General features: G+C 41.1%; 1 protein-coding gene across 1 annotated transcript in view; it reads left to right on the top strand.

The window, feature by feature from the left end:
* Atp6v0d2 (ATPase H+ transporting V0 subunit d2) overlaps positions 1-14,580 on the top strand; it is a 39,290-nt gene extending 24,710 nt beyond the window's left edge. The window contains exons 3-8 of the mRNA XM_055603409.1: positions 2,593-2,771; positions 4,627-4,706; positions 6,009-6,086; positions 11,456-11,632; positions 12,890-12,964; positions 14,419-14,580. Of these exons, the coding sequence (XP_055459384.1) occupies positions 2,593-2,771; positions 4,627-4,706; positions 6,009-6,086; positions 11,456-11,632; positions 12,890-12,964; positions 14,419-14,580 (751 nt within the window). The remainder of the gene's footprint in view (positions 1-2,592; positions 2,772-4,626; positions 4,707-6,008; positions 6,087-11,455; positions 11,633-12,889; positions 12,965-14,418) is intronic.
* The last annotated feature ends 1,211 nt before the right edge of the window (positions 14,581-15,791 follow it).

The following is a 15,791-nucleotide window of genomic DNA, read 5'->3' as shown; positions in this document are numbered from 1 at the left end:
GTCTTCCTCGCAGCCACCCATAATCTGAGCATCCTGGTAAGACAGATTCTAGCACTGAGGCGTCCTGTTTCACACCTGATCAGTACGCCTCTAATTATCGGCTTTGTAGACACTGGAGATCATCACTGATCTGTGTCTTCCTTAGAAAGCATTCATCTTTCTTTTTCCCACATAACATTTTTATTAATTCTCTGGGAGTTTCACATCAAGCACCCAGTAACAATCTCTTCCCGGTCCTTCCAGGAAGCATTCGTCTTTTTCTGTTTCACATCCACAGTGCTTAGCAAATGGCAGCCATTTCACAGTTGCTGTTAATGACACTGAAGTATTAAAAAATTTAACCATAAAAGAAAGTTTTCACTAACTCAGTAAATAATGATTTTGAGCTGACTTTCAGCAACTGTCAGCTCAGAATCTGGCTATTATAGTACAAAAAAAATGCATTTTAGGTATTTTCAAGATTCTTAAACAAGTTAAAGACCAAGAGGAGAGGATAAATCTGAAACAGAAGGGAAAAGCTGGAAGTACTGTCTGGCTTCAGCTGGTTGTTTTATCTCAACCGGATAAAGGAATTGAAAGCCTTGGCTTTGAACGTGGTTGTTTATTTACCCCAGGAGGTGCTTCGTAGGCATTTTACACAACCTGAGGAAGCAGTGGGTACTTGGAATGGAAAAAAGGTTTCACAGAGAGGCAGGTAGACATTACTGCCAACAAGTTGCTGCTGCCAGGATGGAGCAGGATGACCAGCCTCATTCCTGGTGCCCCAAGCTGTGAAATCTCTGCAGTAGACTGTAGGAGGCTTGAATGAAAAAATGTGAAATGCTTGCCACACACTACAAACTCTACAGTGGCGAATATTTACTTATAATTTTTGAAATAGGGTCTCATTATACAGCTCAACTTGGCCTCAAACTTGTGGTCCTTTGCCTGAAAATGTACTTTTAACTAGTTAAAGTAGTTTTTAAATTTTATTTATTTATTTATTACAATTTATTCACTTTGTATCCCAGCTGTAGCCCCCTCCCTCATGCCCTCCCTCTTCTCCTCCCATGTCCCTCCCCTAGTCCACTGATAGGGGAGGTTCTCCTCCCCTTCCATCTGACCCTAGTCTATCAGATCTCACCAGGACTGGCTGCAGAGGACAGGTCTATGTGGCCTAGTAAGGCTGCTCCCCTCTAAGCGGGAGGTGATCAAAGAGTCAGCCACTGAGTTCATGTCAGAGATAGCCCCTGATCCACTTACTAGGGAACCCACTTGGACCCTGAGCTGCCATGGGTAACATCTGTGCCGTGGTTCTAGCTTATCTCATGAATGTTTCTTGGTTGGAGTATCAGTCTCAGAAACGACCCCTGGGGCCCAGATTTTTTGGTTCTGTCGATCTCCTTGTGGAGCTCTTGTCCCCTCCAGGTCTTTCTATCTCCCCTTTCTTTCATAAGATTCCCTGCACTCTGCCCAAAGTTTGGCTATGAATCTCAGTATTTGCTTCAATACCCAGATGGGTAGAGTGGTAGTCTCCTGTCATGTTCTCTGTTTTCTCCCTCTTCTGATATCTATCCCGTTTGCCTTTCTGAATGAGGATTGAACATCTTACGCAGGATCCTCCTTTCTGTTTAGCTTCTTTAGGTGGACAGATTTTAGTATGTTTTCCTGTATTATATGTCGCATATCCACTCATATCCAAAATATGTTCATGTATACAACAAGGACATTTGCTCAACCATGTTTGTAACAGCTTTATTTCTAATAGCCAGAAACTGGAAACAACCCAGGTGCCCCTCAACAGAGGAATGGATGCAGAAATTGTGGTACATTACACAATGGAATCATGACATTTGCAGGCAAATGGTGGGAACTAGAAGAGATCATCCTGAGTGAGGTATCCCAGAAGCAGAGAGACACACATGATGTATACTCACTTATAATTGGATATTAGACATATACTTAAAGTAGTTTTGAAATTGATTGGCTGTAACATGATTTAAGTGCTTTCATGATTTTCCCAGATGCCAATATCAGAGATACATGTTTGGAAAGGTGCTAAAAACAGGGTGTTGATGTAGTCCATGAGTTGACAGCCACCCTGCCTAGGTACTGATGCTGGCTCTGACACCACCTGTGAACAGAGTTACCTAAAGCATAAACTCCCTGTAGTGGAAAAGCATCCACCATTGTCCTTAACAGCCAAGCTCCTCCCTTTATCTATCATGACTGTGGTCAACCTTGAGCCTACCCCAGTGGTCCAACCAAGATAGATAGATAGTAGTAGATAGTAGATAGATATAGACGTATAGATAGATATATAGATATGTGAATAGAGATAGAGATATAATACATAGAGAGAGAGAGAGAGAGAGAGAGAGAGAGAGAGAGAGGAGGGTCTATTATCCTTTTTCAAATGTTCTTCCTTCTGCTTAGAAAACTCTCCTTCCCATGTCTTAGCCCTTTATGGAAAAAAAAAGTCCACTCATTCTTCAAATTTCAGCCTGAATGTCATTTCCCAGGAGGCGTAACTTGTGGACTTCTTCAGGGCACAGCTGAAGATCTTCCCACCACCCATGTAACTGTTCTCCTAATGCTTGAGTGCCTTTACAGATGCAGCCATATGATAGACAACGTAATTCTACTGATGAATGGGGCACTGCAAAAGAAATCTGTGAAAGAAGTTCTAGCCAAATGTCACCCCCTGGGCCGTTTTACGGAGATGGAAGCTGTCAACATTGCCGAGACTGCCTCAGATCTCTTCAAGGCTGTGCTGGTTGAAACACCGCTAGGTATGAATACTTGCTAGTGAAGTGGCCTGTGCGTGTTAGCAGAGTCATAAGAAACTGTACTTTCACCATGCAACGTTTTTATAATGTAGTTTTATACTATACGACTCATGCTGTGCACAGGATGTCTGAGCTGGACATAGGGACACATACATATGTATGAGGAAGGCTGAGGCAGGAAGTTGGGAAGTCTGAGATCAGTCTGATTATGCAGAGAGACCCGGATTCATGAAAACAAACACCACCAAAAGAATGATCTAGGCCTGGGGAGATGGCTCAGTTTGTAAAGCACTGTTCTTGCAGGCATAAGGACTTGAGTTTGAGCCTCAAACCCCTTGTAAAAAACCAATGTGCTGTGCAAACAGTCCTCTAATCCCAGCACTGGGGAGGTGGAGATCCATAGGACTTGCTGGACCACTAGCCCAGCCTACTTGGCAAGCTTCAAGTCAATGAGAGAGACCCTATCACAAAAACAAGGTGGGTAGCTCTTAAGGAATGGCACCAAAAGTGTCCTCTGGCTTCTCCTTGAATGCACCCCCATTCGAGGCACCCATGCATATAGGAATATCTACAGAAATAAACATATACACGCATATGGAAAATCGCCTAATCTTGCTTTCTCATTTCTCAGATGATGACAAGTGAGGCAATCTGTCTGGTCTTTGTCCTTGACAGCCATTCAGAGTAGAGGAGAGGCTGGGGCTTGTATCCCAACTTCCAAATCTCTGCTTTCTACCAGGTCATAGAAATTAAATGAGGAATTTGTAAGTTCTCAAACTATGGATTTCCTTTCTGTGTTTTAGACAATTAGTTTTTTTATTCTTTCATATTAAACTCTTATCTAATTCAGGTAATATCTAGAGAGTATTTTGCTTTAAGAAATTTAAAAATGTCATTGCTATCAGTTTCTTGGGCTACTCTATGAAATTATCTAGATCAATTATGAAATGACTTAATGTCATTATGATTTAGCCCTGATTACTGTCATTATCCAAAATGTTAAAGGGAAAGTTGTCAAGCAATATATATATATATATATTACTGTCATGAAATCTAGATGGTAGCAAATCATTGTTGATCATGGGTACCAGGGCTGGAGAGATGTTAGCATTGGCATCTATTCTGGAGGACCTGGGTTCAATTCCTAGCACTTGCATGGTGCCTTAAATTATCTGTAACTCCATTTTAGGGGAGCCAACAACTTCTTCCAGTCTTTGCAGGCACTGGACATAGACATGATATACAGACATACATACAGGCAAGATACCCATACATATAAAAATAGAAAACAAAATAAAATAATTAATTTGGGGAGCATGGTTAAACATAGGGTATTTTGCATGCTAAGAACATGCCATCCCCATGAGCCCACACTCTGAGCCAAAATACTTACCCTTTACATATTTTAAAAAGACAAGGCGATGCCAGGTCACCTTTAGGCATCTGAGGCTAAGGTCGTGCAGCCTGGTGGAGACGAGGGTGTCTGGAATGAATGGATATGAGGCAAAGCTCTGCCGGGTCCCAATACAATGACTTGGGTAATTTGGCTTATCCCCAATTTCCTCACTTCATATTGTATTATAACTGTTTTGAAAATGAATTTAAACATAGTTTTAGTAAAACACTGTGCCTGGTATAAACAAGTTTGCAGATGGTAAGTATTGCTATAAGGTTGTGATAAAATATAAGGAAGGAATTTCAAGACTTAAGTGACTATTCCCAAATGCTGTGAAATTAAATAAGCCAACGTGTATCCACGGTTTGGTACAGAGAGGCCTGTGTAGGTTCACACGTAGTAAATGCTTAATGAACAGCAAGTTTGTAGTATGGCTTGTGATTTATATCCTTTTGCTCTCAGCTCCATTCTTTCAAGATTGTATGTCTGAAAATACTCTGGATGAACTGAATATTGAATTGCTGCGCAATAAACTATACAAGGTAATGCTTTCCCCAAATGTATCTTTCTAGATTGTACAATGTAACAGAATTGGAGTTCTTTATTAGCAAAGCTGCTTTGCCTATTGGCCAACTTCTGCAATCACTAAGTGATGCATCTTTGGAATAAAGCTTTAATTTGGTTTTGGTTGTGTGCATGCATGTCAGCATCTCCTCTGCGGCGAGATTTTTAAGAATAAATAGCATACCGCATTCTTTTTATCCTTCGCTCTTTGTCCAATGCCTTGAATGCAAAGAGTGTTAGCCAGATGATGGTAAATGGGCAGATAAATGTGTGGGAAAACCCATATCAAAGGTAACCGGCATACAGAGTATGTTTTAGTACTGTTTTAGAGTGTCCATCTCTGCTGTAGATCTTGTTACGGAACACTTACTCTTATAATTAACCTGTCTATGCAATTTGAAACCCGTGTCAGCATTACCAGTGGGTACACACTAGGTCATACGAAACACTGTGTGATCTGCCCGTCTGGATGATGGCTCCAACAGCAGAGTAGACTGTACTACAGGCCAAGCAAAATCTGGTAGTATTCCCTGTCATGAGTAAATTAACATACACTACTGTGGTATGTAAATAGTGTATTGAGCTCAAATACATGGTTCCCCCAGTCGTATTTTACTATACACTGCTTTTTTGTTGGTTTTATGAAGAGACACACGCTGTAAGGAGGCATTCCTGAGACATAACTAACAGAACACAGTGCTCTAAGCACTTCCTGGGCCTTAATTTACTCACTCTAGTAGCAAAGCTATAAGATTTGTGCAAGTACTGTTCCTCATATAAACCTCAGTGATGCAGAGGGATGAGGCTTCTTTTGGCAGAAATCACTTAGTGCTGAATCCGTTAAGCGATAGGGCTGGAATGCGAACACAGGAAGTGTAACCTTACAACCTGGGCTCCGCTTTGCCAGTGTATTCCCACAGTCAAAGCCAGTGTGTCTTAGGAGATTTAACACACGAGCTAGTGCATCATTTGCAGAGCCCAGAAAAGGACGTGGCGCTCTTGTTAGAATAGCTGGGATTAACTATAAAAAACAATCCAAGAAAGGTGCAAAAAATGCGTGTAGAGTAATTAGATGTTGTGGTAAGTGAAATTCTGTTCTTTTATGGAGTTCTTTTACAGTCTGGGCCACAGGCATATTCAATCTCTATTAAATTGACTACAGAATATAGAGTAACAATTCAGTTTCCATTAAAGCATTTTGTAAGCTATAAAAAGATGACCTAGATGTTTCCAAAAGAAAAAATTACTCATTTCATTTTAAAATCTTTCTTCTTTCTAAGTCTTACCTTGAGGCATTCTACAAATTCTGTAAGGATCACGGTGATGTCACAGCAGAAATTATGTGTCCCATTCTTGAGGTAAGAAGGAGCCTTTGGCTCTGTCTTTGCCAAATAATGAGTTACATACTTGTCCTTGCTTTGATTGGGCTGTATTTCTTTATCTTAGAAGTGATCTGAAGTTCAATAAGGAATGTCATTTGTTGTCTCAAGAAATGCAGCTCAGCAGATGAACCCTCACCTAACACATACGGAGCCTTGGGTTCCATCTCTAGCAATGCACAAACCAACAAAATACAATGACGGCGAATGTATGGCTATGATTCGTGTTAATGGATATGTAGAAAGAAAATTATAATTCATTAAACATTTTGCATTACTAAAAACTGGTAGATTATAAATATTCTTGTAATATCCACTCAAATTCCCTCCAAAAGGGGAACACTGAGCAGCAGGAGAGCCCTGCAGGTTGGCACTGGAGTCTGTTGGCACTGGAGTGCCTCTGTTCATAGTGGCACCATCCTTATAAGAACCTTAGGCAACAGCTAGCTGAGCAGCCCTCTACCATCCCACGCTGCCGCGGGAAGGATGTTACTCAAAATGCACAATCAGCCAGAATTCGATTATGTGTGGGGCACCACATCAGTGTCTTCCCTGGAGTTGATGTGATATCCTTTTAAATTTTCTCTCTATCACCAGAGACCCCACCCATGCTCAGGGGTCCTCTTGGCAGAAGGTTGACCTCTAAATGCATGAGAGATTGGGGTGACCATCAAGAAAGGTTGGTGTTCATCTCAGATTATATTTGACACATAGATTTCAGTGGCTTTCTAATCCTCTTAAAAAATGAAAAGAATACAACTTTCATGTTTTCTAAATCCTTATTTTTCCCTCTGAAACTAAGTTTTATCTATGGAATATTCATATTTTCTAAATAAATAACTTCTGATTTTAAGAAAAATTTACCAAGCATTATCCTTCATTCAAAAAGAAAAAAATACAGGTAGCATTTGCATATATTTTAATATTTGAAACTGTTTGAAAAAATTAATTCTCAAAATACCCAGTCATTATAACTTTAGAGTTAAAGTTACCTTTGTTATCCCTTGTTGAAGTGTTTAAAGTAAAGCCAAGCAGTCCTTGAAATAAAATCTCACCACTGGCTGGAAAAGTCTAAAACTATGTTTTGCTCTTATATATTATGAAGTGGGAATTTAACAAATAAATAACATTTATGACACAGGTCACAGATGAGCTTGTCTCTTTTGCACATGCTAGTTACATAGTGAAGAACGTGGTAATCTTAGGTAGTGGTTCTCTTTCTTCTCACAGATTTAACTAGCTCACCGTTTCATCCGTAGTTCCAAACTGCACTTTCCAGTTGGCATACTTCTAATGATTTAGTAATGGTATGTCTATCTTATGCCCAGAAATACATAAAATAAAAGTTTTCATAAAACTCATAACCTTATTTAAAAAAAATATGCAGTGACTCTTACCACACAATGCTGGCCTGAGGATACAGATTAATAAATAGTAGCACTCTTACCTAAAATGGGTGAGGCCCTGAGTTTAGTCCTCAGCACTGTCTTGGTCAGTATTCTACTGCTGTGAAGAGACACCAGGACCAAGGCAAGTTTTAGAAAAAGCATTTAAATTGGGGGCTTGCTTGTAGTTTCAGAGGTTTAGTCTGGCAGGAATCATGGCAGCATGTGAGAGATGTGAGAGCAGTAGCTGAAAACCTGATCTGTAGGCAGAGAGAGACAGAAAGACAAAAGGAGAGACAGACTCTGGGCTGGGCTTGTAAAACCTCGAAGCCCAGCCTTAGTGACACACTTCCTCCACAGGACCACACCTCTAATCTATTTCACATAGCGCCACTCCCTGCTGACTAAGCCTTCAATAGCCTATGGGAGGTATTTTTATTTAAACCACCACAAGCACTTAAAAGAAAAGGAGAGAAAATTCAAAACCTAATATTTACTACGTGCTAGATTCCATTTTAAGTGTTTTGTATAAATGAACTCACTTGCACTTCAAAATTAAACAAGATCCTATTTTTCAGAAGAGGCCACTGAGGCTCACAGAAGGCTAGAAACTTGCCTAACAACATACTGTTAGTAAGGAGCCGTGTCAGGATTTGAGCCTGGACAGCCTGAGTTCAATTCTTACATACTTATACTTCACCACCCACAGTTATTTTGTACATAAGAAACATACTAATTCATAGGCAAGATCCTATTGTATAACCTGTAAGAATAAGACTATGTAAGAATTTTGACTTTGTAATTCTCAATAGAGTTTTGGTTATGAGTGGAAGAATTTGATCTGCTATACGTCTAGGGTTCTGTGTTTCCTTTCCTACTTCAAGAATGCAAATCACATAAAGCTGTCTTTATACACTTACATAGGAACATCAGCTCCACGTGGCAAACACTTACAACTTCTCTAAAAATGTGCTCAGATGGGACTAGTAGGTGTCATATGTAATAACATACTCAGCCTCTTTTTATTTCTGCAGCCACAGAGCACCACAACTTATAATATTCCACATACATGTTTTTGAATGTCCATTGATGGGAGATGTCAAAAGACTTGCTGTGGTAGAAGAGAGCATTAAAGGTTTGCAGATGTCTAAGGGGGAGAGTGTCTGTCTAGAATGCACAAGTCCCCAGGTTTAATGCCCAACCCTGCAAGGGAGGAGGAGAAAATGAGGGATAGAAGGGGACATAAAGAAAGAGAAAGAAGAAAGAGGGAGGAGAAAAAGGAGATTCTCTTATCATCTCTTTCTGTGTCAGACGGTGCTTAGGGGTAATCAAAGAACAATTTTTTTAAACTTTTTAAATTATACTCTTTTTCGCTGTGAAGCCTCACAACCATGCCAAGAGCTTTCAAACTAAAGGCATAAAGAATGTTAAAGTATAGAAGGAATTAAAAAAAAAAAAACGTATCCAAGTAGGCAGGAGATAGAAGTACTTGTTATGAAAAAAAGAAAGCTCTTAATGGAAACACTGCTTCCCCCTCAGTGCAGGAGTATTTCATCACACAGAGGTACGGAATGAGTGCTTACAAGTTAAGGAGAAAAAAAAAAAACTAATAACAAAGTCAAGGCATAGGAAATGAACAGATTATTTGAATAATCCATTATGTTCAGTCAGTCTTCTCTTCTTAACTTGGCACTGGAAGTGCTTCCTGATTTCTCGCCCTATACCTGTGTATCCAGTTTTCCAGTGGCTTCCCTAAGTTGAAGCTGTGACCATCCTCCAAATCCTGCGTGCTCCCTCCTGCCGCAGCCTCCTCTGGCACAGCCTCTGTTATTTTGATGCTTGCAATGCTGCCTGCCCTGTCATATTTCCCTTCCTAAAATTCTAACATCTTACAACTAGAAAGAAAATCTGGGATAACTCCTTGCATGTTGTTTATTTCAAGGATTCTTATTGCCATGAACAATCCCACTTGCATTTCTTCTCTCCTCCCCGGAAGTTCTAACATGATTTATAAGACTGGTTATATGCAAAAGCCAGAATGTAACTGCTTTTGCTTCCGAATAAGGCTACCTTGCTTCTGACCTACCCATAATTTCCATGAGAGTAATCAAAAGGACCAGTGGGAATTCTGACTCTCCTGATGATAAGAAACACCTGTTCTAACAAAACTGCTCCATTAGAGCCGTTGCAAGCCTGGCTTTGTCACTAGCAAATAAGTGTGGAGAGTAACAGAGGACAGCACAGAGCTTTCTTGTGCCTGTGAACAGCTGTGGAATCCTGTTAGAAGGCAGAGTGTGGGTCAGTTGATTTAACTTTATTTAGACTGTGCCTTGAGATTCTGAATTTTTAGTAACATTCCCATTGATGTCAAAGCTACTGAGCCATGACTTCAAGTAGCATCATTTTAGAAAATTCAAAAGTGAGGAAATCAAACAGACTGTCCTGTTAGATTCAGTAGGTAGTTAGTACACTCCTATGTAACAAGAGCAAGAAATAAAATTTAAAAAGACATGATTCTTTCAATAGTTAAGAGTAGGAAGTAGAAAACTTCATGGGCAGATTTCAAAATAACATAGTAAGTATAAAGTACTTCAAGGAACTGGGGAAGAGTTCCTGAGCCTAAAGACCAGTTACCAAAAGAAGAGGAAGAGCAGCCTTGAGGGAGTGCAGAGGGGCCCAGGAGGAAAGACTTCAAGAGCCAGTAGGTGGGAGGAGCCTGAGAAATTATTTCCACTGGACATTACATAGCTGTGGCACACATGAACTCAGAGCAGTGTGGTTCAAGACCAACAGAAGAGCATCTCAGTCTCACATCTTAGGATGGAGTAAGGAAGAGGACCTGAGGCCCAACCCCTAGCTGATGAACTATTGGCGGTTTGATGTGGCTGCTGGAGAAGACTTATTTTTCTGTGGGCATGTGGTGTGGCCATTGGTAGATTCCCCATGCCCGGGTGGATGACCCCACAACCATTTGTGTATGGGACCCCAAAATGGATTCAGTGGGTCAAAAGGTAAATATATGTATATATACTTATATTTATATAAGTATATATAAATATATATACATATATAGGTATAAAAAGAAGAGAGGAAGATGTAATAATTAATGTGGATATAGGGAAAACTGAACAACAGCAGAAGCACAGGTAACAAAGGAATAGGAAAGAAATCTCTAGAAAGACAGCACGGTTACAGGAAACGGGACTGGTGCAATAGGACCACAGTGGCCTCCTATTCCGCGTTCAGCACAGGTTGTGAGCACACATTGACCTACTTAAGGGTCATAAGGAATCAGGCCTTGCAAGGAAGATAAATCACCCCAAGCCACATGATTCTTAGCTACAGAATCAGAGATGGCAGGTCATTAAAAAAATCCAAGCCATAAAAATTCAGATGGCAGATAGTATAAAGTTTAATTGTATAAAGTGAATAGGGCTGGGGATGTGGCTCGGTGGTAGAGCCTGTGTCAAGCTTGAGGCCTTAGATTGGATGCTCACCGTCACAGACAATAACAGGAAGACCAGGAATGGTGACGGGAACAACTAGAAGGGTTAGACACCTGTAGAGGTGCTGCTCTCTCGTTCAAACACCCAGCAGACATTTTTGCTTACATTGCCTTCTTCCCTTCATGGCTGCACTCTAGTGGCAATATTCCCACCTTTGTGGAAAATACATTTATGATTCTGGTGACATACGTGAAAGCAATCTGTGAGTAACTCATTGCAAGGTCACAGGGAAACAGAGCTTTGGTGGGTTTCAAGAGCCATAGGCTGTCACAGGGCTGCACAGCTTCCCCCAGCAAACAAATTTCTCCCTTTCAAGAGGAGACTAAAGAGACATTAGTAACACATGCCTACTTTGTAATTAGACATGAAGAGTAGATCACTCCAGAAATGCAATTCTGCATGTAGCTTGGGGTGTAAAAGATTACAGATTTGCTGCCTTTATGTCTCTTGCATTCAGTTTGAAGCTGACAGACGTGCTTTAATCATCACTCTGAACTCATTTGGCACTGAGTTGAGCAAAGAAGACAGGGAGACCCTCTTCCCCACCTGCGGCAAGCTCTATCCTGAGGGGCTGCGTTTGTTAGCTCAAGCTGAAGACTTTGAACAGATGAAGAGAGTAGCAGATAATTACGGAGTAAGTGATTTCAACAGCACCCCGTGCGCCTCGCAGTCCTCCAGCATAGGCCCTTTAGAAACTCACACACATCCACTTGGACTCCTCATCCAAAGCTACATCCATATGGCAAGTGGTGCCTCTTGCAGTAATTACGCCTCCCAGAGAAACACTTCCAATTTCCAGTCCAAGCTGGTGTCTTTTAAGAGTCCTGCCAAGAGAGCCCTTGTTTAAATCTCCAAGGAGTGGTTATTTGAGCACTTCTTGAAGTACCTTTTAAAGCAAATTCCCCAAGAGGCCAGGGAAAGCTCCTGGAAGTGGGAGTTCATGTCAAAATTACATAAAAGAGCCTGACCCCAAGGCTCCTTTCAAGTACCCACTGGGGAAACCAAGTCAGGACAGAATATCTGTAGGGACTACAAGAGAATATGGGGTATGTGCGGGTTTTCCCCACCTTTGTGTAATGGCAGAAGCTGGGAGAGGAACAGAACCGGTCAGTAGCTTTCCTCATCCCACGTTCAGCTCTCTGAGACAGGCTCGAGCTCCGCACCCAGGGCTCTTTGCACTCGGACTCTGTCCTCAGACTTGTGGGAAGTCACGTGTGCACCCTGAAGTTCCCTCTCGGCCTAAGAATGACACTGTTGTTTGCTCGTGCGTGTCAGACCCTTCCAGGAGCCACGCTCCTCATATACCATCTGCGGCTGAGGGCAACCCTTTAGCATAATATTGAAACCGGAGTTTCTCAGTTTCCCCTTCTTCTGCACGTGAAATTTCATGAGGAGTATCAGTGTCCTGTCAAGGAACTCGAAAACTTATGCTGCACACTGGAAGAGTTCAGAGTCCACTGTGTTGATGTGTGAAAATAACAATGTACGTTGAGGAAATACAGTGTTTGCCCTGGGCATGTAACCCCAAATAAGCCCACAAGCGAGAAAGTCAGAATTTCAACCACCTGATCGGTTACTCGGATGTTTTGAGGGGGTGGGGAAGCGTCAAGAAGTCAAAGTCCTGACCAAAAACTTTCAGGCCTTCAGTTACAACTTTTCCTCAGTTACAAAAGCACACATACACACACACACACACACACACACACACACACACTCACACACACAAACACACACACTCACACACACACACACACACACACACACACACACACTTTCTCTCTCTCACACACACACACATTCACACACACAAATATCTATATTGCTGAAAAAATATATGCACTTGTAAAAACTGAAAAACCCTTTACATTTTAACTTTTGTGTTTGTTTTAAGGTTTACAAGCCTTTGTTTGAGGCTGTAGGTGGCAGTGGGGGGAAGACACTGGAGGATGTTTTCTATGAGCGAGAGGTATGGCAGAAGTGAAAATATCGTTTATGTGCTCTTCTTACTGTTGTTATCATGGGCTTTAAATGTTTTCTCACTTGGGATTTCTTCTCATATTTTATCAAGGCAACCGACGCTTTTCCGTAAACACTCATATTGTGACTTCCTTAGAGTGCAAGAGCCCCGAAGTACATATAGCTTCACACAGATTGTCCTGTGAAGAGTGTATCTCTAGTGGGAGCTGTAGAAGTGGCTTCTCGAGGTAGTAACTAGAAACGGAAGGCCAGGGTGTCCTCACAGATACTAATTTTTGTTCCTCTCACTCTCTGGTCCATGTCACCTGCAGGAAGTGTCTTCACAAAGTTAAAATGAAACCTATACCCACATGGGAAGTATTCATATGGAAACCCAGAGCCTAGATTATTCTCTTTCCCTAAAAAATGCAGATTACTTAATCAATCATTCTCAGACCCTTGAGCTACTGGACGATTTAATGAATTTTTTTTTTTTTAAATTTCTTATTCAGGTTTGTTTCTACAAATCTAGAGAATGTTTCAGGTCTATTCTGCTGGCTGAAACCATTGGCCCACCTGTGACTACATGATTAAAATCAATAAAGATCCGGACATCAGAGTCGGGATGTCACAGCTTGCAGCTTGGGAACTTTTTTTGTTCCTAGACGTTAGGCTTTTCTCAACAGCCTGCTTCCATAGAAAGAAGTGGAAACAAAGCACATTCCAACATGTTAGGGATCCTTAAAAAGTGCACCACAAAAGGGCAGTCAATGAAGCTGCTTTTTGCAAGAAAAACAAGTGTCTACAGGGGCAGCTTGCACTTCTGACGAGGTCGCTTAAAGTTTGCAGAGCCGTGTGGTAGCCTGCGCGCCTCTCCTGCTCTCCTTCCATCCTAAAGTCAAAAACAGAGCCAGGTGAAAGGACCGCCCCACGTTTAATTTTCTTTTGCTTCCTTGGTTCTGTAGAGCAAAGCAACGCCGTTGCCTGGACTGTAACCTCAGAGCACCCATAAAAAGCTCACAGTGCCAGTCTGGGCAGAACACTGTCCCAGCGCTCGCAGGGTACAAGGCCTTAAATACCTCTTTACCTTTTCTGAACTTGTTGCCAAGAAGGAATGCCTTCTCTAAATGAGGCTAGCCCACCAGCTGAAAGACAGATAAATAATACTACAAAGTTGAACATATATCCGCAAACACACCTTTCTGCCGGTAGTGCTGGGATGTGACGCCAACCTTGTGAAGTCCATAAACTTACTTTTTACGTTGACACCTCCTACATTTGCCCATGTGACACTTCCTTTAGCTGTGTTAGGTTGCCTCTGCTCTGACAATTGCTCTCACTATTGCTACTGAAGAGGAAATAAGCACTATATAAGGCAAAGCCATCTCTAGCTTGTTTATTACGTCATAAATGCGGTATGTTCTAGACAAGCTGATGGTCCACGCCATCTTTTTCCTTCCCTAGGTGCAAATGAATGTGCTGGCGTTCAACAGACAATTCCACTATGGTGTGTTTTATGCCTATGTAAAGTTGAAGGAGCAAGAGATGAGAAATATCGTGTGGATAGCAGAATGCATCTCACAGAGACATCGAACTAAGATCAACAGTTATATTCCAATTCTATAAGCCAGTGGGGAGGCCTCAAATACAGGAAATCATACATACTGAAAGGAAGTTATTGAAGAAAGGAAAAGGGATAGTGTTACATTATTTAGATTATATAAAAGGAAGTCACATGTCCTTTCTATAAATCGCATGTCTTCTGGAAGCCCAGTAAACTGAACTTGAAACAGAGTATCCCCTAATCATTTCTTTCACATTAATTTCTCATTGCTCACTGGCCTTACACATTCATCTTAACTGACCCTGAGGCTCTTTTCCTACTCTCATTTGGTCATGTTAAAATCATACCTAAAAAGGTACTTCACTCTTTCTTTTCCATTCTTCTCCCCAAGCTCAGACACTGAGTTTCTGCTTTACCTTTTCATTCTGTCCCTTCCATGTATTCACAAATGTGCAAAATTGTGTGTAGCCAATGAATACCATGTTTGGTGGATAATGTTGCCGGATTTCCCCCAGCACTTTCAGATAAGTAAGCCTGAGGAAGATAGACTCCCAAGATGCAAGTATTATTAAAATTTGTTAATAAATTAGATTATCACAACATAAATACATACATATATATATACATACATGGAGAGAAAGAAATAGAGACAGAGAGATGAGCAGATTATATAAATAGCTATATCTGTAGTTCTGTCACACTTTATTCAAGAAGAGAATCCCACTAATTGTACTTCATTCCTTCAGAAGAAAAGAGTCACAGATTTAATACGGTTGCTTCATAAAGCCAGGAACCAGTGCAGAGGAGCTCTAGTGCTACAGGAGGGAGCTACAAGATTGCCTTTAACCCTTTAACTGTCACATGTGCAACACGCACATGCACACACTTGTAAAAGAATTATAAAAAGAAACATGCAGAAATAATTAGAACTTTATATAAACATATTCAACAAAATTTATGAACACGCTATCTAGAACAGTATGCATGAACTGAGGAGCACAACATTTTTACATACTAAAGTCACAAGCATAAGAAAAACAATGATTTGTTGAACTAAGAAGAAAGCCACGTGCCTCTCCCTGACTGCAGACACTACGTACCCAGCTGCTTCATGCTCACACCACACACCCTCTCAACCATGGTGGACCGTACTCTCAAACTGTGGGCCAGAGTACAGCCTTCCCTCTCTAAGCTGTTTCATCAAGTATTTTGTGACAGCAACACAACAAAGCAAGTAATGCAGAAAACTGATGCTAAGATTGCTGCGATGAAC

Source organism: Psammomys obesus, unplaced genomic scaffold, assembly GCF_907164565.1.
Source record: "Psammomys obesus unplaced genomic scaffold, mPsaObe1.curated_primary_1811, whole genome shotgun sequence".
NCBI lineage: Eukaryota > Metazoa > Chordata > Mammalia > Rodentia > Muridae > Psammomys > Psammomys obesus.
Note: the sequence above shows the minus strand (reverse complement) of the source record. Positions and strands in the feature narration are given on the sequence as shown.